General features: G+C 46.1%; 1 protein-coding gene across 4 annotated transcripts in view; it reads right to left on the reverse strand.

Annotated features, from left to right (window-relative positions):
- Nucleotides 1–21866, reverse strand: part of fgd6 (FYVE, RhoGEF and PH domain containing 6) — a 150410-nt gene that overhangs the window by 111034 nt on the left and 17510 nt on the right. For all 4 annotated transcript variants that reach the window (XR_011348232.1, XM_069909429.1, XM_069909430.1 and 1 more), the window contains exon 3: nt 1261–1399. Coding sequence is in view for 3 of the 4 variants with exons in the window: in XM_069909429.1 (XP_069765530.1) it covers nt 1261–1399 (139 nt within the window). In the remaining variant the exon portion in view is untranslated. The remainder of the gene's footprint in view (nt 1–1260; nt 1400–21866) is intronic.

Genomic DNA, 21866 nt, shown 5'->3' on the forward strand with positions numbered 1-21866 from the left:
TTCTGCAACAAGAGATATGGGGCATTCTCTGTTAGCTCATCATTTGCTTTAGTCTCCTGAAAATAGGCTGCAGTCGTCTTCCGATCATGAGAGTTTCTTATTTGTTTCATAGAATCCAGGTAGTGACAATTGTCTGATGAAAGAAGCTTTATGTATTCTTCCTTCTTGTATTTTCAATGGTTAAATTCGTTCACCATTTGTTTTAAGTGATGACATCTCTTTGGTCAATTTAGTTTAGTACGTAGCTTTCTTTCCCTTCTCTCTCCCTCTGTTGCAGTGGGAACTTTAGGCTTCAGCAAACAGACAGCAGAAAGCCTGGTATTTTAATTTGTTAGGGTAGATGAGAACCTTGCTTCTGAGTCCTTTTTGCATTTTGCTGTCCGTTCTTTTTTTTTAACCTTGAAGGGCTCAGGCCTGAAATGTTGGTTATATATCGTTACCTCCTATGGACACTGAGTGACCTGCTGAGTTCCTACAGCATTTTTGTGTTTTTACTCTAGTTATTTTTTTCCACTTATATTTAACATTTTAATTCATTTAATGTGTTTACTACATTTTAAAATGTAACTGATTTTAATAGCCTTTAAGTATCTATGAATTTCAAGAGGTCTGGCTGGCAAAGCCTCAGAGGTATGCTGTCTGAGGCCTATTCATAGCTGACTCCAGATTCCAGAGGCCAAGGATGATTGAGTGTCAGATGTGCCAAAATTCTTACTTGCTGTAGCCAAACATTTATGCAAGATACAACAGTGAACACAGTGACCACGTGATATTAGCATATGGTCCCAAATGCATAATTTTCCTTGAAACAAACCCAGAGGCCCCAAACTATTATAACTAAGTTAGGAATTATCGTAACTCTTTGTTAATCAGTCCTCTATCCCAACAAATATGCAATAATGAGCTCTTATCATGTGTGATAAACTTATAAAATGCCTTTTGGAACTCCAAGTGCACTGGGTCTCCTTTATTCACTCTGTTAGTTATTAATAAATGATCTCAGTTCTCTTCCCCTAATTGAATTCACAGATTTAAACTTATGCGAGATAAAGATTAAAACAAGCAATCAAAGGAATAGCATTAAATAGTCTGGAACTCATTTTATGCAGTACGAGAAATCAACAGCTCTAATTATATCAACTATAAATATCAACTATAAAGGCCACCGATTTTATAAAACTAAATTTTCTCTCATCACCTTGAGCAACTTGTGTTCTCTGAAGATTAAAAAACCTTCCTGTAACATAATCAACACACTACCTGCTTCTCGTAATGTGGATCCAGTTCTCCCTTGCTTGCATCTGAACTGTTATCATCTTCATCAGAACTAAATATGACTTCTTCCTCCTCCGAGTTGATGTCCATTTCTGAAGAAAGGTTGTCCTGATCCTGCACGGGGCTACAAATAAATTAATGAGAGCAAGGCCATGTCTTAATATTTAAACTGTAAATAAATATAATGATTCATATGAACGACTTGAGCAACTGCAGTTTACATCTCCAATCACCAGACACTAGAAAGGGCCCTGAGCCAAAACGTTGACCATTTATATCTCTCCATGCAAGTTGCCTGATCTGCTGAATCCCCATCTCCCACTCCACAGATTTTCTTACTTAGCCTGAAAATGACTCATAGCCAAGTTTTCAGTTCAAGAGAAGGGATACTATTTTAAATCCATCCTGAGGAATATCAGTATTAGAAATGAAACATTAGACAGATTTGGTACAAGTTAAATACATTGTAACAATGACTCTGTTTTACTCCAAAAGAGAAACTCTCCGTGCATTATTAGTGTAATTCCCTTCCCACTCCCAACCTCTTACCACAGTCCACATTGTTGACGTTAAGATCATAATTTTATGACAAATGTACATTAAATTAAAAATTTATAAAGTATTCAAAAAAATGTACATTATGAGATAAGCCAAGTTAATTTCAGTCAAGTGTAATTTTTAATTTTAATGATACAGTACAGTAGTCCATGAAACCTGTGCCTCCCAATAACACCCAACTAACCTATAAACCCTGTACATTTTGGAGAAAGATGGGGAGAACTCCTTACAGACAGAACCGGATTAGAATCTAGTTTGCTGGCACTGTAATAAGGTTGCATTAAATATTACACTGTACCACCCCTCTTATGAATGAACTGGCAGAGATGTTTTTAATAGCAGTACTATACTGTATTTTCAATTGAGATTTCCAGTTAAAATGTCAATTCTCATGTGAATCATTTTTGCATTACCAGAAATATATTTACTTACAGTTGTCTAATTTTTTTGTGGAACAGCAACTTCCAAAGTCAGTTATATCAAAGCACAGAATAACATATTGACACCAATGTCTTCTGTGTATGATGAGAATCAGTTCTAAATGAGTTCTGTTCAAACTCAACAAGTCAGTGCACAAATGCCAACACACTGTCTTACACAATTCATATGTTCACTTTGCATGGGTAGATTTAATATTTTCATGAGCAACTTTGCAATTGTTACTCTTCTTCCAACTATTTTACCAATAAATTCAAAAAAATACTGACATTCACATGCAAGTGCCATGAAAATTATTAATTGAATTACACCCATTTATAATACATTTATTAGTAGAAGCACGATCTTGGGAAGGCGATTTGTCCCGCATCGGACTTGTCAGCCACAAACGAGCCTGCAGCTGACGTGGACATTACCCCTCCATAAATCTTTGTCCGCGAAGCCAAGCCAAAGAAAGAAATTAGTAGAAGCTTTTGCTCTTGCACGAGGTAAAGCATAATGCTTCCTTACATTTAACCATGCTGTAACAATGTCATTTTCCTCAATAAAACACGTACAGGTTAAAGCCTTCAAGAGCTAGAATTGAGAAATGCCTGCCACTGGAAAAATCTTAATGGATATCGTTGCATGGTTAATGAAAATATCAATAAATGAAAAACTTATTACTCTCTGGAGAGCCTCCTGGTTAACTCATGGAACAGCAGAATATTTAATTTAACACAATTTGTCTAGGCCATTAAAAGCAGGCCTTTTATAATTGGCATGTGAAAAGGTTGAGAGCTTTGAATTAGTCATGAGCAATACCAGGGCTAGTCATTGAAATTGCAGCCTTTCCCTTTCATCTGATGAAACACTGCACTAAGTGATGGTGTCTTAAAAAACCAGCCTCTATGCTCAGGTCCTATCACCCAGGCCACGCCCTCTTCACTCCGCTACCATTAGGAAAAAGGTACAGGAGCCTAAAGACAAGCACCCAGCAGCACAAGGACAGCTTCTTCCCCGCTGCCATCAGATTCCTGAATGATCAATGAACCATAGACACTGCCTCACTTTTCATGCATAATAATATATATAAACATATTGAATGTTTGCTTTATGAGATGCTGCCGCAAAGCATCGAATTTCATGACTTGTGTTCATGACAATAAATTCTGATATTGAACAAGAATGAATGTAATGAATATAAAAATTATTTAATCCTTAAAAAGTATAGTTTAAAACCATAACTAGAACTTGAGTACAAAATGTGTATCACTCAATTTGGTAAAAAGCAAAAGTAGCCCAGCCCATGTTTAGTCTGCACATCCTGAGTTGCAAATATCAAAGGTATTATTACTTCAGCTACAGAGCCAACAATAAACAGGAAATTCACTCAAGCTGTGCTCTGCAGTTGACTTAATTATGAATCTTTGTTTACCATTAGGTTGACTATCATGAAAATAGATTTTTTTTAGGTTCTTTGTCACAAATGTAGAGCAAAGTAATTAAAGAATAAAACTAAAAGAATATGCTTAAATTATGTCTTTGTTATTCTAAGTATCTCACTTAAAAAGGTCTTTATATAAATATTTGGTAATTATGTCAATTCAGACCTTTTATAAAACTGAAACTTGGCATCAAACTTACAGCTGGCATAATGCTCCAAGAGATCATGTGAGCACATATTTTCCAACGCTTTTTTTTAAGCAATGTGTTTTTGAATTTTAATGAAAATAAGCAACTATTTAAAACTGCAAAACAAAAATCACAATTCCAGGCAAGAAATTATTAATTCCAGTTTTAGTTCTTCATATAGATTTAATGCATTAATGAAGGTCATGTCTCTTCCCAGATCCACATCACCACTTCTGGAATTCCCACAATTATGATCTCCTGTTTCATTTCGTGTGAGTATCACTAACGGCTAGTACAGGCTGTACCCAAATTTGTTACTTTGGAGAGGAGAAGAGAAAGGATATTGGGTACATTTTCCAGGTGGTAAGACAGTTCTGTGTGTGGAACACTAAAGGGATAGCACTTATTGACCAGTAGTCATCTCATTGAACATAGAGCAGGACTGATTCTGTGATCATGGATAATTGGGCTGATTCTCCCTGTCAGGGGAATTATTGAACCCCACCATGTCCAAAGGAAAGGTCACTTTGATTGACCCATATCTGGGTTTTGGAAGGAGAATTGCTGCATCAGATTATGACCAAAGTAACGGTCATTTCGATTGACCTGGACCTGTGTTTTGGAAGCATCGTGGAAGTCATGCATTCAATTCCCCTACGCAAGGAACTGTTCATACGAAAGGATACTTCTCTGGAAGAAACTCAATGAGGATTTGTGAGTTTTTGGCATCCGGTCTCTCAGACTCCCATCTCCTTCATGATTATTTCTGTGCATCAGTTTAAAAGTCTGCAGTTTGACAATGGATTTCTAAGACTGAACTTTGGAATTGCTGTAATGGTTTGGGTGTCTCACACACACTCAGTGGAACTCCGTTATAATGCGATGATTTGGGTCCAAAAAACCGGATCGCAAAAAAAGCAGGGTCATGCTAAATCGGGGGTCACGAAAACAGCGTTTTCAAAAAAATAAAGAATATGAACAGCATCTGTATTTGCATTCATCTTTATTTCTAAAAAGTGTTATCAAGCGTTCATTGTCTGAATGTAGCAGGTCACTGGTGACGAGCGAAATCCAAGATGCTTCTGAGCTGGAGGATTTTATGTGGTCCACATCCTGGGTCTCCAGCCAACATAGTCTAGCCTTAAGGTGCTCAATGGTTTCAGACACTTTAGGGGGTGGGGGTAGAGGCTCCTCATTATCATCCTCCTGTGGTGCTATAGCAATGTTATGGATGATCAGATGCTCATACATTGGGCATTCATCATCGGCAAAGTACTACTGGTGAAAATCCTCTGCTAATTGAAATAGTCTCTGCACCTCACTCAGAATTTTATGCCTCAGTCGTAGAATTCTTGCTCATCTTCATCTTCCATGGTGGATTGTCATGATGAAAAGGCTGGACCCAGACCCTTCCCCCAGCATTTTTCCACACATGAGGAGCTGACTGCTACCCAGGCCTTCCCACTTAAGAGGCAAACTTCTTTAACGTTCATGCTTTTCTGATAGTCTTCCAGATTGTTGATTCATCTACAATTCTACAAATTAATTCACACCTGTAATTCTGCTTGAACATGGAGATGATCTCCTGATCTTGGGGCTGGATCTTAGATGTAGTGTTCTTTGGGAGGTAAGAAACTTGGATCTTTCCATTGCGGCTGACTAGGTTGACAGCTGGTGAAAGGGCAGGACAGATGTCAAGTAAAAGAAGAGCTTTGAGTTCTAGCTTTTGCTTTCACAAATGAGCGTGGACAGCAGGGACAAAAGTTATGTACCACCAATCCTCCAAGATGACATTGGTCATCCAACCATTGCTGCTATGTGTACATTTGAACGGTAACGACTTCACGTTGACATAGTGGAAACAGCAGGGTGAGCAAGATTTGCCAATCACGAGTGGTTTTAACTTGAGTGTTCCAGTCTTGTTAACACAAAACAACAATGTCACACTATCTTTGCATTGTTTGAACTCCTCTCATCAATGGGCATCATCTTTGCTAGACAGTATGCAGTCTGGGATCATCTTGTAGCAGAGATATGTTTAGTCACAGTTGTACATTTGTTCTTCGATGTAGCCTCCTTATAGAGAGTTTTAGTTCTGCCAGATATTCACTGGCGGCGGCACTGGCAGCTGGGCGAATTTCTCCAGACATTAACACTTGAGAAATCCCATGACGGTGTTTAAACTGGTCTAGCCATTCATTGCTAGCTTTGAACTGTGAGGTTTCTCCATTGATCACTTGTACAGGAAGTAATCGAGGCTGACATCTTTGGCTGTCTTCATGTGTTTGGCCTTTAGTCCTGCCTCTTCCTCAACTTTCCAAAGCGACACACTTTTCAGTCACAAAGTGTTGATTCAGGTACGCTGAAGTCGCGTGCAACTTGGATTTTACTTTTATTGTTGATCGAGTCAAGTGAATGAAGCTTATCTTTCACTGAAAAAGGTTTTTGTCTTCTAACAGTGCTTTCCATTTTGATCTGAAAACTATTTCAATTCCAGAAAGAGGAAAAAAAAGGGATCCACTGGCTGATTGTGTTATATCTGGTGTCACGTTAAATCGGGTTGCATGTCTGTGATAGGAACAATATCACAAGCTGATCAATACTAAATAGATCTGTCTTACTGGCCAGACTCCTTGTATTAAAAGAAATCCAACTTAATCTTCCATTCCTTCCATGCTCCTATTCAAAGGACAACAGTTTTCCTTTTACATTTGATTGTTCATTCCTCAACTCCACATCTACTTTGTGTTCCATTCCCATCAAAATAAGTTACATTGCTCCATAAATCTTCGTCCGCGAAGCCAAGCCAAAGAAAGAATATCAGATTTAAAAATCAAAATTTGTAAAGTATCATCTGATGTTTGCAGAATGCAATTTAACTTTCTACCAACCTCAGCATGTAGTGGCATTTAAACTTTCTTCCCAAAAGACCAAGAAATAATTTTTAGATTATGTCTCCAGTCGGGGATTCCAAAATCATGAAGATAGCTTCTCTATAATTTACCAAAATTCTCTGGGCAGATCCCAGCAGATTAGAACAAACATCATGCTACTGTTCCATAAAGGATGTAGGCAGAAGGCAGTTAACTTAGCACCATCTGTAGTTGGAAGAATGCTTGAAGGTATCAAAAGAAGAAGTAGCGAGATTTTTGAGAGGTGATTTCATTGAGGTATTCAAAATTATAAGGGGGAAAATAAAGTTAATGTGGATATGCTTTTTCCACTGAGAGTAAAAGTGGAAATGTTTAGGGGAAACATGAGGGGGAACTTCTTCACCAAGAGGGTGGTGGGGGTATGGAATGAACATGGCAGAGGTGGTCGAAGCGAGATCAATTTTAATATTCAAGGAAAATTTGGATAGGTATATGGACGGTAGAGGTGTGTCAAACGCGGGTCAGTGGGACTAGGTGGGAGAAGATGTTTGGCACGGACTAGTCGGGATGAACTGGCAGGTTTCTGTGCTGTAAATGGTAGTATGGTTACCTTTAGATAGAATTTTTTCTATCAGGGAACTGCTGCATGGATTCAGGAAGGACACAACATGTTTGACATATTTATTAGAGTTCTTTGAGGATATAGTGAGCATTGTGGAGAGAGGGGAACAGGTTGATGTAGAATACTTGAATTTCCAGAAGGTGTTCAATAAGGTGATGCAGAAAAGATTTATACACAAGACAAAGGATGCATGAAGATTGGGGTAATATATTAGAATAGATAAGGGATTGGTTAACCATTAGAAGGCAGAGATATGGGATACAGAGGTGTTTCTCTGGTTGGCAATCAGTGGTGAGTAGTGCCACTGTGGTGCTTGGCCCACAACTGTTCATCACTTCAATCTCCTCATTCCCTCTCCCAATTCCACTCCACGGCTTCCTAATCTAATTATAAACTAATCATACAGCATAGTAACTAGCCCCACCACGGGCGGCCCCACCACGGGCGGCCCCACCACGGGCGGCCCCACCACGGGCGGCCCCACCACGGGCGGCCCCACCACGGGCGGCCCCACCACGGGCGGCCCCACCACGGGCGGCCCCACCACGGGCGGCCCCACCACGGGCGGCCCCACCACGGGCGGCCCCACCACGGGCGGCCCCACCACGGGCGGCCCCACCACGGGCGGCCCCACCACGGGCGGCCCCACCACGGGCGGCCCCACCACGGGCGGCCCCACCACGGGCGGCCCCACCACGGGCGGCCCCACCACGGGCGGCCCCACCACGGGCGGCCCCACCACGGGCGGCCCCACCACGGGCGGCCCCACCACGGGCGGCCCCACCACGGGCGGCCCCACCACGGGCGGCCCCACCACGGGCGGCCCCACCACGGGCGGCCCCACAAGCCCATGCTGCCCAATTACACCCAATTGACCTATAACCTGGTACATTTTGAAGGGTGGATGGAAACCAGAGCCCCCGGAGAAAACCCAGGCAGACATGGGGAGAACTAACCGACTCCTTACAGAAAGTGCTGGATTTGAACCCTGGCCCCGACCACTGGCACTGTAACAGCATTGCACTCATCACAGAAAAAATTCTACACTTGTACCTCATGGAAACTGATCTTTTGCTTTTGAAAGCTCTCAAGCACTTGGTCTGTATCAACTATCACACATCCATTTACACTAACCCAAACGTTAATGCCTTCTTATCGCTTTTTTATGCTGCATCTTTGCTAGGGATTGAAGATTATTTGAAAACACTATGGTTCTGAGGAGACTTATGAAGCCAGTGTGAACTGCCAATTCTTCACTGCTAGCAAAGTGACAGGTGGGTATACCAGTAGTTTATGAGGTGGTGCGATCCTTTAATCATTTACACTGGACCTTTGTGTACACCTTGTGCAGGATTTTGAGGTTCATCTCAAATGCTGCTTTTCCATTTTGAGCAATCATGGCCCAGAGATTCCCAGGAGTCAGCAGGGATGTTGCACGTTTTTTTTAAAAAAGGAATCGAGCACATTTTTCAACCAAAATTGATAGCTTTTGAGGCAAAGTTTGTGGATGATGCAAAGATATGTGGGTGTGGCAGGGGGGGTGCCCAATGTTGTTGAGTAAGCAGGGAGTTTGCAGAGGGACAGGTAGAGACAATAAGGAAAGAGGTGGCAGATGGAATACACCAGAGGGAAGTACGTGGTCATGCACTTTGGTGGAGAAAATAAAGACACAAACTACTTTATAAATGAAGAGAAATTCAGAAAGTGAAGGTCCAGAAGGACTCGGCATAGAAACATAGAAGATAGGAGCAGGAGTAGGTCATTCGACCCTTCAAGCCTGCTCCGCCATTCAACAAGATCATGGCTGATCTTAAAGTTCAATACCCCGTCCCCGCCTTCTCTCCGTAACCTTTAATACCCTTATACTGAAGAAGTATATCTAATTCCCTCTTAAATAGATTTAATGAACCTGCCTCCACTGCCCTCTGTGGCAATGAATTCCACAGATTCACCACCCGCTGGGTATAGAAATTCCTCCTCATCTCGGTCCTAAATGGTTTGCCTATTATCCTCAAACAATGGCCCCGGGTTCTGGATTTTCCCATCATTGGAAACATCCCATCTGCATCCATTCTGTCCAGTCCTGCCAGAATTTTATATGTCTCTATGAGATTCCCCTCTCAATCTTCTAAACTCCAGCGAGTACAATCCCAATTTGCGCAATCTTTCCTCATAAGTCATTCCTGCCATTCCAGGTATCAGCCTGGTGAATCGCCTCTGCACTCCCTCCATTGCAAGAACATCCTTCCTTAGATAAGGTGACCAAAACTGCAGACAATACTCCAGGTGTGGTCTCACCAAGGCCCTGTACAGCTGCAGTAAGGTATCCTTGTTCCTATACTCAAACCCTCTTGATATGAAGGCCAACATACCATTTGCCTTTTTAACCGCCTGCTGTACCTGCATGCTCACCTTCAGAGACTGATGTACAAGTACCCCTAGGTCTCTCTGCACTTCCCCATCTCTTAATCTGGTGTAGAATACCTAAAGGCCAAGTTACATATTGAGTCACTAGTAAAGGTGGAAAATGCAATGTTACCATTCAATGTGAGAGGTCTAAAAATATAAAAACAAGGATATAACGAGATTTTACAAGGCATTGGTCAAACCAAAATTTGGAGAACTGTGAGCAGATTTTCGATCCCATATGTGCTGGCATTGGAGAGGATCTGGAGATTTCTGAATATGATCCCAGGTAAGAAAGGATTAAAATACAAGGAGTGTCCAATGGTTCTGAACCTGCACTCGCTGGAGTTTAGAAAGATGAGGGGAAGCACACTAAATATTGAAAGGACTGGATAGAGTGGATGCTGAGATGTTTCCAGTAGTGGGAGAATCTAGGACGAGAGGGCACAGCCACAGAATTAAAAAGAGAAAGGATAATTTCCTCTGTCAAGAGGGTGGTGAATCTGTCAAAATCGTTGCCACAGACAGCTGTGGAGGTCAATTCATTGAGTATATTTGCAGAGTTTGATAGGTTCCTGATTAATAGGGGTGCCAAGGGTTATGGGAAGAAGGCAGGACAATGGGGTTGAGAGGAAAAGCAAGTCAGCCATGATTCAAAATGGCAGAGCTGACTCAATGCGATGAATGGCCTAGTACTTTTTTCAATCTATGTCTTATGGATATACAGGGTACGTACATTAATAATTTGGAAGAGGGGACTGAATTTGCTGCTGACACTACATTGAGTTGAAAACCAGAGGATGCAGTGAGTATGCAAAAAGAAATAAATAAGTTAAGGATCTGGCACAAGGAGCACAATGTTGTTCTTGTGAGACCATCCACTTTGGAAGAAAAGTAAAGATCAGTTATTTAAATGGTGAAAGAGTGCATCATGCTGTTGCACAGAGGGTTGGGAGCATTTGTGCATGAATCACAAGAAGTTAGTTTGCTGGTGCTCCAGGTAATCAAGAAGCAAAAAGCATGTTTGAGGCGGTGGCTACACTGCTCTTGCAATAACAAACGCAACCAGATGGGTTGAGCTCAGTGAGCAGACTAGTTTATTGCAGGCTGCTGGGCTGCACTTATACTCCCAGCCTAGACCTGGCTGAGAACCGCGCTGGAGGGCGCTGACGTCATCCGGGCGTCACGTGGTCCACAAGCGCGGGTTTCTGAGCCCCGAGCTGGAAGGAAGGGAAACCCACGATGGTGCCATTTTGGCCGGCTGCCCCGCCGCGTGGCTTACAAGCGGGGCCAGTTCGCCTGCCTTGTCCTTTTTTGCAGGGTGGCCTCGCTTCTTGGGCTGGGCAATGACCACAGGCTCGGTGGGATCAAGGTGCGCTGACTTCAGCCTGTCCATGGTAAACAGCTCATGCCTGCCGCCCAAGTCCAGCGTGAACATCGAGCCGAAACGATGTATAACCTTGTATGGCCCCTCGTACGGTCGCTACAGAGGTGCCGTGGTCAGGCCCCGCCGAAACGAAAATGAACTCCGCGGAAACCAGCTTGCCAGGAACGCGAGTCAGGCGGGTGCCATGCCTGGGTGGCGGCAGGGGTTCGAAGGAGTCCAAGCATGCCCTGAGGTGAGGAAGTAGTGCCAGCAGTGCACCGTAGACCAGCTCAGCTGATGACGCCCGCAGATCTTCCTTGGGAGTGGACCAGGTGCCCAGGAGGACCCAAGGCAGTTTGTCCGTCCAGTCGGGACCGGTGAGGCAGGCCATACACACCGACTTAAGGTGGCGGTGCAGACATTTGACCAGTCCATTGGCCTGCGGGTGGTAGGCCTTGGTACGGTGTAGCTGTATCCCCAACCTGTTGGCGAGCTTTGCCCAGAGTGCAGATGTGAACTGGGAGCCCCGATTGCTGGTGAGGTGAGCTGGGATGCTGAACCGGGCAACCCAACCATGCCACAGGGCTCGGGAGCAGGAGTCGTTGGAGGCGTCTGGCATCGGGATCACCTCGAGCCAGCGAGTGGTGCGGTAAACCACCACCGTAAACAGGTAACCGTTGCCCTGGAAAACGGGTAGGGCTCGAAGATGTCCAAGTGAATGTGGCTGAACCGTTCCCGGACGTACTCAAACTCCTGTATGGGCGCCCTGGTGTGCCTGTGCACCTTGGACATCTGGCAATGGGTGCATGTTCTAGCCCAGCCTGTGATCTGCTTCTGCAGCCCATGCCATACGAACTGTTCTGCCACCATCCGGACCGTGGATGTGAAAGGTCGTGGATGTGATGGAAGACCTGTCTGCGCCACTGCTGCGGAACCACTGGCCGTGGGGTGCCCAAGGAGATATCGCACAGGATGGTGCCTTCGCTGCTCGGAGTCGGGAGGTCTCGGAACCGCAGGCCAGTGATGGTGGTCTTGAAGGCCCCCGTCTCATCAGCTTCTTGATGTAAGCTAGTCGAAGTCGAAGTCGGGCGTCAGCGCGCAGATGGCCGGTCGTGAGAGTGCATCAGCACATTATCCTTCCCCGCCTTGTGCCGAATGTCGGTGGTAAACTCTGACACAAAGGAGAGGTGACGCTGCTGGCGGGCCGACCAGGGATCCTTTGCCATCGCGAGCACCTAGGTGAGGGGTTTGTGGTTGGTGAAGATGGTAAAAGTCCTCCCCCCCAAAAAAAATAGTGGAAATGCCACACCGCCAGGTACATGCCCAGAAACTCGTGTTTGAAGGCACTATACTTGCGTTGCGGCAGGCGGAGCAGTTGGCTGAAGAATGCCAGCGGCTTCCAATGCCCATTCACCTGCTGCTCCAGGATGGCACCGACGGCTGTGGCAGAGGCATCGACAGAGAGTGCCATATGTAGGTTGGTGTGCGGGTGGGCGAAAATGGCAGCCTTCACGAGGGCATCCTTGCTGGCCTCGAATGCGGTGCAGGCTTCTGGGTTCCAAGAGAGTGTCTTGTGCTTGGCTACAATGAGGGCTAACAGCGGCTTCATGATGCGTGCAGCTCCCGGGATGAAGCGGTTATAAAAGTTGACCATACCTGTGAACTCCTGCAGCCCCTTGAGGCTGTTCGGGCATGGGAACTCCCTGATGGCGGCAACCTTTGAAGCGATGGGTGTGGCTCCTTCAGCTGTGATGGTGTGGCGCAGGAACTGCATGGACTCTTTCCCGAACTAGCACTTGGCCGGGTTGATGGCAAGGCCGAAGTTGGCCAGCCAGGAGAAAAGAACCCGTAGGAGGGCCTTGTGTTGCGCACGGTCCTTGCTAGTGACAAGGATGTCGTCCAAATAAATAAAGACAAAATCCAACTCCCTGCCCACCGAGTCAATGAGGTGCTGTAAGGTCTGAGCGGCGTTCTTGAGCCTGAACGGCATACGCAGGAATTCAAACAGGCCAAAAGGGGTGATGATGGCCGTCTTTGGCATTTTCTCAGGGTGCACCGGGATCTGGTGATATCTGCGCACCAGGTCAACCTTGGAGAAGATGCTCGCACCATGCAGGTTGGCCGTAAAGTCCTGGATGTGAGGGATGGGGTAACAGTCAAGAACGGTTGCCTTGATGAGCCATCGATAGTCTCCACAGGGACGCCAGCCGGCAGAGGCTTTTGGGACCAGGTGGAGCGACGAGGGCCACGGGCTGTCGGACTGCCGAATGATCCCCAGCTCCAACACGTGCAAAAACTCCTCTTTCACTACCTGGAGCTTGTCAGGCAGGAGCTGGCATGCCTTGGCGTGAACTGGCAAGCCCTGGGTGGGGATGTGCTGGAACACCCTGTGGTGCGGCGCAGCGAGGCAGCGGAGAACTGTGGCTTGAGGAGTGTTGGGAACTCGTCCAGGATCTGCTGGAACTCGTTTCTGGGCATGCTGATCGTGGCCATCTGCGGTTGCTCTGAGCGGGAGGCTTCGAGGCGAACGGCCTGGAAGGTATGGGCATCCACCAGGTGCCTACCTCGAATGTCCACCAGAAGCCCTTAGGAGGAAGTCTGCACTCAGGATAGCAGTCGGGAGGGACAAGACGGTGAACCTCCTCGCTAAATTCTGTTGGCTGATCTGGAAGTGGACTGTCTTGTCTCCATACGTCCGGATTGCCGTTGTGTTGGCCGCACGGAGGGGAGGTCCACAAGGTCGGTTCCTGGATTCGATGGCCATGGCCGGTATGATGCTGATCTGGGCTCCAGTGTCAACGAGGAACCGCCAGCTGGTGACCAAGTCCCGCAGATAGAGAAGGCTGTGTCCTTGGCCAGCCGCCGCAGCCATCAACAGCAGCCAGCCTGGTCATTTCCCTGAAACGAGCAGGGCTGACGACACTTCTGACCCTTGGCTCCCCAGTGCTAGTGGTAGAAGCAGAGGCCTGAAGCGGATGCTGTGGCCTTGGTTATGCTCTTGGGGGCCCCTGCAGGGGCCGGGTGATCTACCGCAACACTAGGGGCGGGCTTGGCATGGTCATGCCCGTGCCTCGTAACCCTGTTGGACCACTGAGCCTTCCGAGAATCGTGCGAGCCATAGCTCTTGGGCCTTCTGGGTGACCTTCCTTGGGTCAGTGAAGCTCTCCTGAACCAGCAGCGGGCTGATGTCCCCGGGCATCCCTGGGCACATGTCCTCGGCGGGTGGGTGCTGAACAAGATGCAGCACGCAACTGGCGGTGGCCTGGTTCAGGGCAGCGACCACATGGTAAAATTTGGTTGTGTCGGACGAAATCTGGCGGAGGTGAAATTGGGCCTCCACGTGGACGAACCAGGTCTCCGGCTCCTGAACCCAGAATTCAGGCAGTTTCATGGCTATAGCACTGATCCCAGGCTTGCTCATGATGGGTTTAAAGACGTTTGAACCAGTCGGGGTCACCAAATGTATTAGCGGCTACACTGTTCCTGCAATAACACACGCAACCAGACGGGTTGAGCTCAGTGAGCAGACTAGTTTATTGTAGGCTGCTGGGCTACACTTATACTCCCAGCCTGGACCTGGCTGAGAACCGCACTGGAGAGCGCTGATGTCATCCAGGCTTCATGTGGTCACCAAGCACGGGTTTCTGAGTTCCGAGCTGGAAGGAAGGGAAGCCCCCGACGGCGGCATTTTGGCTGGATGCCCTGCCGCGTGGCTTACAAGGTTCGCCTGCCTTGTGGTGAGCCACCACGTGTTGTCCTTCATTGCTATAGGGATTGACTTTAAAAGAAAGGAGATTCTGCTGCAACTGAGGCTACACCTGGAGTACTGCATGCAGTTCAGGTCTCTCACTTGATGAAGGATATACTGGCACTGGAGAGGCTCACGAGTTGATGCCAAGAGATGAGGGGGTTAACCTATAAGGAGTGATTTATGTTCAGAAGAATGAGAGGGGGCCCTTACAGAAAATTAAGGGAGATAGACAAAAAGTGGCTTCAGCAAGGCGTGAGGTAGCCTTCTGGAGGTCAACCACGAGGCCTTCGGTGGGGGCAGCGGAGTGGAGCTGGACTCAGCAAGGCGAGGTCTGGTGGGAGCAGTGGCAAAGGGAAGTTCAAATTTTGATATTTAAGCAATTAGAATAAAAATTAGGGCCCAGTATGGGAGTGGGCTTTGAGGCTTTGACTTGAGAGGTTTCAGCAAGCGGGAGCTGAGAACAAGCTTGCTTCCAGCGAGGTAAGGCTAGGAATCCTTTAAATTCGGAGGAGGCAATTGAAGGATGTGGGAAACAGCACAATGTCCCTGATGACTACACAGAAGGTGCATCCTGCTGCAGATCCTGACAAACTGAGTTAGGGAACTGGAGCTGGATGAACTCCAGATCATTCAAGAGGCAAAGGGGTGATAGAGAGGAGTTTCAGGGAGACAGTCACCCACAAAAGTCAGGAGGCAGGTAGCTGTGTGACTGTCATCAGAAAGAAGGGAAAGAGAGAGCAGAGTATCCTGTGGACATTTTCATCAACAATAAGTATATCATTTTGGACTCCATTGGTAGGGACGATCTAGCAGGGATAAGTTGCAGTGGTCACATCTGTGGCACTGAAACTGGACCATCAGCTCAGAAAGGGAAAAGAGAGAAGTTATAGGATTCGATAGTTAGGGGGATAGATAAAAGGTTCTGTGGAAGAGATTGAGAATCCCGGATGGTCTGTTGCCTCCCTGGTGCCATCGAGTTCTCAGTATTCTCAGGAAGGAGGGTGAGCAGCCAGATGTCGTGGTCCATGTAGGGACCAATGATGTAGGTTGGAAGGATGAGGAGGTCCCTCAAAGAGAGTTTAAGGAATAAGGTGCGAAGTTGAAGGACAGGAGCTCCAGGGTTGCGATCTCAGGAGTGCTACCCGTGCCATGTGCTCGTGAGGTTAGAGACAGGAAGTTAATGCAGCTAAGTACATGGCTAAATAGATGGTGCAGGAAAGAAGGCTTCATGTTTCTGGACAATTGGGCCCTGTTCCGGGGAAGGTGGGATCTGTTCCAATGGGACGGTTTGCACCTGAACTGGTGGGGGACCATCATCCTTGTGGGTTTGCTAGTGCTGCTCCAGAGGAGGTTTAGCTTGATTGGCAGGGAGATGGGAACCAGAGCATTAGAGTGGATAATGGAGTGGAGGAGGATAAAGGTCAATCAAGGACTGCATGTAAAGTGAGAAATCAGAGGTTTGTACTTGATAGAAATGTTCTCAGGTATATTTATTTCAATGCAAGGAGTACTGTCTGAAAGGCAGACGATCTTAGGGTGTGGATTGGCACATGGGATTATGACACTATTGCTATTAGCAATACTTGGCTGCAGCAGGCCCAGGACTGGTGGCTCAATTTTCTGGGGTTCCGTTGTTTCAGACGTGCTAGAGGGGGAGGGATGAAAGGGGAAGGAGTGGCATTGCTGGTCAGGGAAAATATCACATCACAGCCCAGAGGGCTCATCTACAGAGGCCATATGGGTGGAGCTGAGGAACAGGAAAGGTGTGACCACTCTGATAGGGTTGTATTATAGACTGCCCAATAGTCAGAGAGAATTGGAGAAGCAAACCTGTAGAGAGATACCAGACCGACGCAAGAAATAGAAAGTTGTGATAGTAGGAGATTTTAACTTTCCACATATTGCCTGGAACTCCCTTACTGTAATAGGAGTTTGTGAAAAGTGCTCAGGAAAGTTTTCTAAATCAATATATAGTGGCACCAACACGAGAAGGTGAGATACTTAATCACCTATTAGGGAATCAGACAGGTCAGGTGACAGATGTATGTGTAGGCAAACATTTTGGGTCCAATGACCAAAATGCCATTGAGCCTACCTCACTGACAAAAGGCAGAGGAGGAAAAACCCAACACCCAACCCACCAATTTTCCCCTGCAACCGCTGCAATCGTGTCTGCCTGTCCCGCATCGGACTTGTCAGCCACAAACGAGCCTGCAGCTGACGTGGACTTTTTACCCCCTCCATAAATCTTCGTCCGCGAAGCCAAGCCAAAGAAGAATTAAGGATAGGTCTGGTCCTCAAATTGAGATTCTAAATTGGAGAAAGACCAATTTTGTGGAAATGAGAATAGAAAATGTACGAAAATACTTAAGGAGGAAATCAGGAAAGCAAAAAAGACATGAGGTTGCTTTGGCAGATAATGTGAAGGTAAACCCAAAGGGTTTCGACAAGTATGTTAAGAGTAAAAGGATAGTCAGGGACAAAATTGGTCCCCTAGAAGATCAGAGTTGTCAACTATGTGTGGAGCCTCATGGGATGGGGGAGATCTTGAACAGTTTTTGCATCAGTATTTACTCAGGAAACTGGTATTGTATATAAGAAAGGAAGGGAAACAAGAAGTAGTGCCATGGAACATATAGAAATTAGGGAGGAGGAAGTGCTTGCTTTCTAACAGCAAATAAAGGTAGATAAATGCCCTGGGCCTGACATGACATTCCCTTGGATTTTGAGGGAGACGAGTGTAGAAATTGCAGAAAGCCTGGCAGAAATATTTAAAATGGGTTAGGTGCCAGAGGATTTGAGGGTAGCTCATGTTGTTTAAAAAAAGCTCCACAAGTAAACCAGGAAATTACAGGCCGGTGAGCCTGACATCAGTAGTAAATTATTGGAGGGTGTTCTTAGAGATCAGATAGTCAGCATGGCTTTGTGCATGTTCAGTCAGGTTTTTTTAAAGAGGTTACCAAGAAAATACCGGCGATGAAGGAAAGGCTATGGATGTTTATAAAGCCTTTGACATGGGAGGTTAGTTCAGAAGATTCAGAAGGTATCCATGGAGAGATTGTAAACTGGATTCATAATTGGCTGAATGGGAGAAGACAGAGAGTAGTGGTGGATGATGCTTCTCATACTGGAGGCCTGTGACTAGTGGTGGGCCTCAGGGATCAGTGCTGGGACCATTGTTGTTTGTTATCTATATCAATGACTTAAATTATAATGTGGTAAATTGAATCATCAAATTTACTGATGACACCAAGTTTGGAGGTGTTGTGGACAGCAAGGAAGGTTTTCAAAGCTTGCAGGGGGATCTGGACCAGCTGGAAAAATGGGCCAGAAAATGGCAGATGGAATTTAATGCAGTCAAGTGTAAGATGTTGTATTTTGGAAGGACATAAGAAGGTAGGAAAAACATCGTAAATGGTGGGGTACTGAAGAATGCAGAGGAACAAAGGGATCTGGGAATACTGATACATAATTCCCTGAAAGTGGTGTCACAAGTAGACAGGGTTGTAAATAAAGCTTTTGGCATCTTGGCCTTCAGAAATCAGTATTGAGTACAGGAGGTTGGAGGTTATGGTGAGATTGTATAAACCATTAGTAAAGCCAAATTTGGAGTATTGTGTGCAGTTCTGGCCATCAAACTACAGGAAGATTGAAAGAATGCAGAAAAGATTTACTAGAATGTTGCTGGGTCTTCATGAGTTGAGTTACAGGGAAAGATTAAACAGGTTAGGACTTCATTCCTTGGAGCGTAGAAGAATGAGGGGAAATTTTTACAGAGGTTTACAAAATTATGAGAGTAAATGCAAGTAGGATTTTCCCACAGATTAGGAGATAAATAAGAGGGCTTTAGGATGAAAGGCAAAAGGTTAAGGGGGTAACATTAGGGGGAACTTCTTCACTCAGAGAGTGGTGGGAGTGTGGAACAAGCTGCCATCTGATGTGGTAAATGCAGGCTCACTCAAGCTTTAGGAATAAATTGGAGAGATCTATGGATGGGAGAGGTCTGGAGGGTTATGGAATGAGTGCAGTTCAGTGAGGCCAAGGAAGCAGTTGAGGGTGCCTCAAATATATTTAAGACCCAGTTGGATATATTTTTGCATAATCAGGGGAATTAAGGGATACTGTGGGTTTTTGTGTCCACTGAGGCACTTTGTGAAATGCCTTATGGAAATTCAATTTGGGTACATCTCTTTGCTTGTTATAACCCCAAAGAACTGTCAAGTTTGTCAAACTTGATTTTCTTTCCATAAAATTTATTGACTTGGTTTTATAGCATTGAGCTTCCTTAAAACATGTTATGAGGTCGTGGTGATTTTCATCTTCTTGGTGTCTCCAATACACTGCCTCTCATGAATTGTCGCAAGTCCTTCTATGGTATTGGAAATAACCCATCTACTTTCTTTGTGATGTTTGTAAAGACAATGCAAAGACTAAAGCAAGGTTTTGTATTAAAATGATCCATCCTTATTTCCCATTACGACATCTCCCATTCCTATCTTGTTCTTGAGTGAGATTTTTATATTGTAGCAGTCAGATACACAAAAAATGGTGGCGAACATGGCCTCATCCAGGGCTATCATCAAATACTGGTCCACCCAAATGACATCCATAAAACTGCGATCATCACCCCCTTTGGGTTGTTTGAGTTCCTAAGTGCCTTTTGGGCTCAAGAATGCAACTCAGACCTTCCAGAGACTAATGGATGCGGTAGGCCGGGACCTCAGGTTCGCGTTCATTTACCTGGATGATAACCTGATGGCCAGCCGCAATTGCAAAGAACACACGGCCCACCTATGACAATTGTGCATCCGCCCGAGTGACTTCGGCCTCACAATCAACTTGACCAAATGTCAGTTCGGGCTGGAGACAAGACTTCCTGGGCCGCAGATTCAACAGACTGTCAGGCACTTCACTAAATCCCACATAGTGAAGGGCCTCCAGGAATTAGCTGGTATGATCAATTTTTACCACCGTTTCGTACTGTCAGCAGTCTGCATCATGTTCGCACTCATGGTGGGGAAAAGAGGTAACATGGAAGAGGGAGGCATCAGAGGCATTTCAGAAGGCAAAAGATGCACTTGCCAATGCTACGCTTCTGGTGCGCCCTAGGACAGATGTCCTGATCGCCCTAACAGTAGACACCTCCAATTCAGCTGTCAGGGGGAGTGCTCAAACAGTTGATTGAGGGACAAATAGCAGCCCCTGGCGTTCTTTAGCAAACTCTTGGCACTGTGCCTGACAGTCTGGCACTTCAGATACATTTTGGAGGGAAGGCAATTTAAGGTTTTCACAGACCATAAATCATTAACCTTCCTCTTCAATAAAGTATCGGTCCCATGGTCAGCCAGGCAGCAAAGACACCCGTCCTACATATCAGAGTTTACCACAGACATTGAATACATCACTGGTAAAACTAACGTAGTGGCCAACACACTGTCATGACCAGCGATTCTGGCCATCCAGAACCTGACCCAGGGGATAGACTACATGGCCTTGGCCAAAGCACAACAGACAGATCCCGAGATTCCCACATATAAGATGGCGGTCTCAGTAGTCAGGCTAGAGGACATCACCATCAGCCCGGGTACCCAGATGCTCCTGTGCGACGTGTCCACTAGCAAACCCTGCCCCATCATACCGGCATCCTGAAGACCGCAAGTTTTTGACACAGGACACAACCTGGTGCACCCAGCCATCAGAACCACCATCAAGATGGTAGCCAGCAGGTTCGTATGGCATAGCCTCCATAAGCAGGTCAGACAAATGGGACAAGACTTGTACACTCTGCCAGGCATCAAAGGTGAAATCACATATCAAGGCACCACCCCTCCCTGCCCCCCCCCCCCCCCACCAAATGTTTGAGCCAGCATGACAAAGGATCAGTCAGGTTCACATTGACATTGTAGGACCGCTGCCGATCTTTTGGGGGGGGGGGGGCAAGGTACCTTTAAACGATGGTCGACTGCTCCAAGAGATGATCAGAAGCAGTTCTGTTGGCAGAAACAACAACCGAGTCCTGCACCAGAGCCTTGATCAATACCTGGGTGGCAAAGTTTGGAGTCCAAGAGCATACGACTTTAGATAGGGGTGCACAATTCACCTCGGGGCTCTGGGCAGCACTGACCAACCTTGTGGGAACCCAACTCCACCACACAATGGCATATCACTCCCAGGCCAATGGGTTGGTGGGGCAGTTCCACAGGCACCTGAAGGCGGCTTTGATGGCTCGGCTCAAGGGACCAAATTGGACAGATGAACAACCATGGTTTCTCCAGGGCATCAGCACAGCACCGTAGGAGGATTTCAACACCTCAGCAGTGGAAATGTGTATGGTGCACCATTGGTCATATCAGGGGAGGTCTTGGTGCTCCCATGGACCCAGAAGAACCACCAGCAGCAACGTTGAAAAAGCTAAGGGAGTGACTAAGGACCTTAGCTCCAACATACCCAACCCAAGATATTTATCCCCAAGGACCTAAAGACATGTAAATATGTCTTTGTGTGATGGGGAGCAAACTGCATTCCTCTGCAACGACCATACAAGGGGTCCTATGGATTGACCAGGCACAATGGATCTACATGCGTGCTGGATATCAGCGGTAAGAAAGAGACTTTCACTATCGACTGCCTCAAACCAGTACACATGGATGACAGCCAGTCTACACAGGGACAGGCTGCCAAAATCAAAGGACAACACTTGGATTGCTGGTTCTGTGAGGGGAGGGGTCGTGTGGCAGCCCGCTACCCAGGAGGCAGCCCAATAAACAAAATGGTGGATCAGCACCCAGAATGTCGTTAATGTCACTTCCACCAACAATGGTGGGAAAACAAGGCCCAGCGTCGGAAATTGGGCCTATACAAGCAGAAGCAGAGAGTTCAATAAACCAGTTTTGACTATAACCACATAAAGTAGGTGTCATTCTTCCACTCTCTGCTGTAGAACCCGCTACAATATCTTCCTTG

Source organism: Narcine bancroftii, chromosome 13 (genome assembly GCF_036971445.1).
Source record: "Narcine bancroftii isolate sNarBan1 chromosome 13, sNarBan1.hap1, whole genome shotgun sequence".
Lineage (NCBI taxonomy): Eukaryota > Metazoa > Chordata > Chondrichthyes > Torpediniformes > Narcinidae > Narcine > Narcine bancroftii.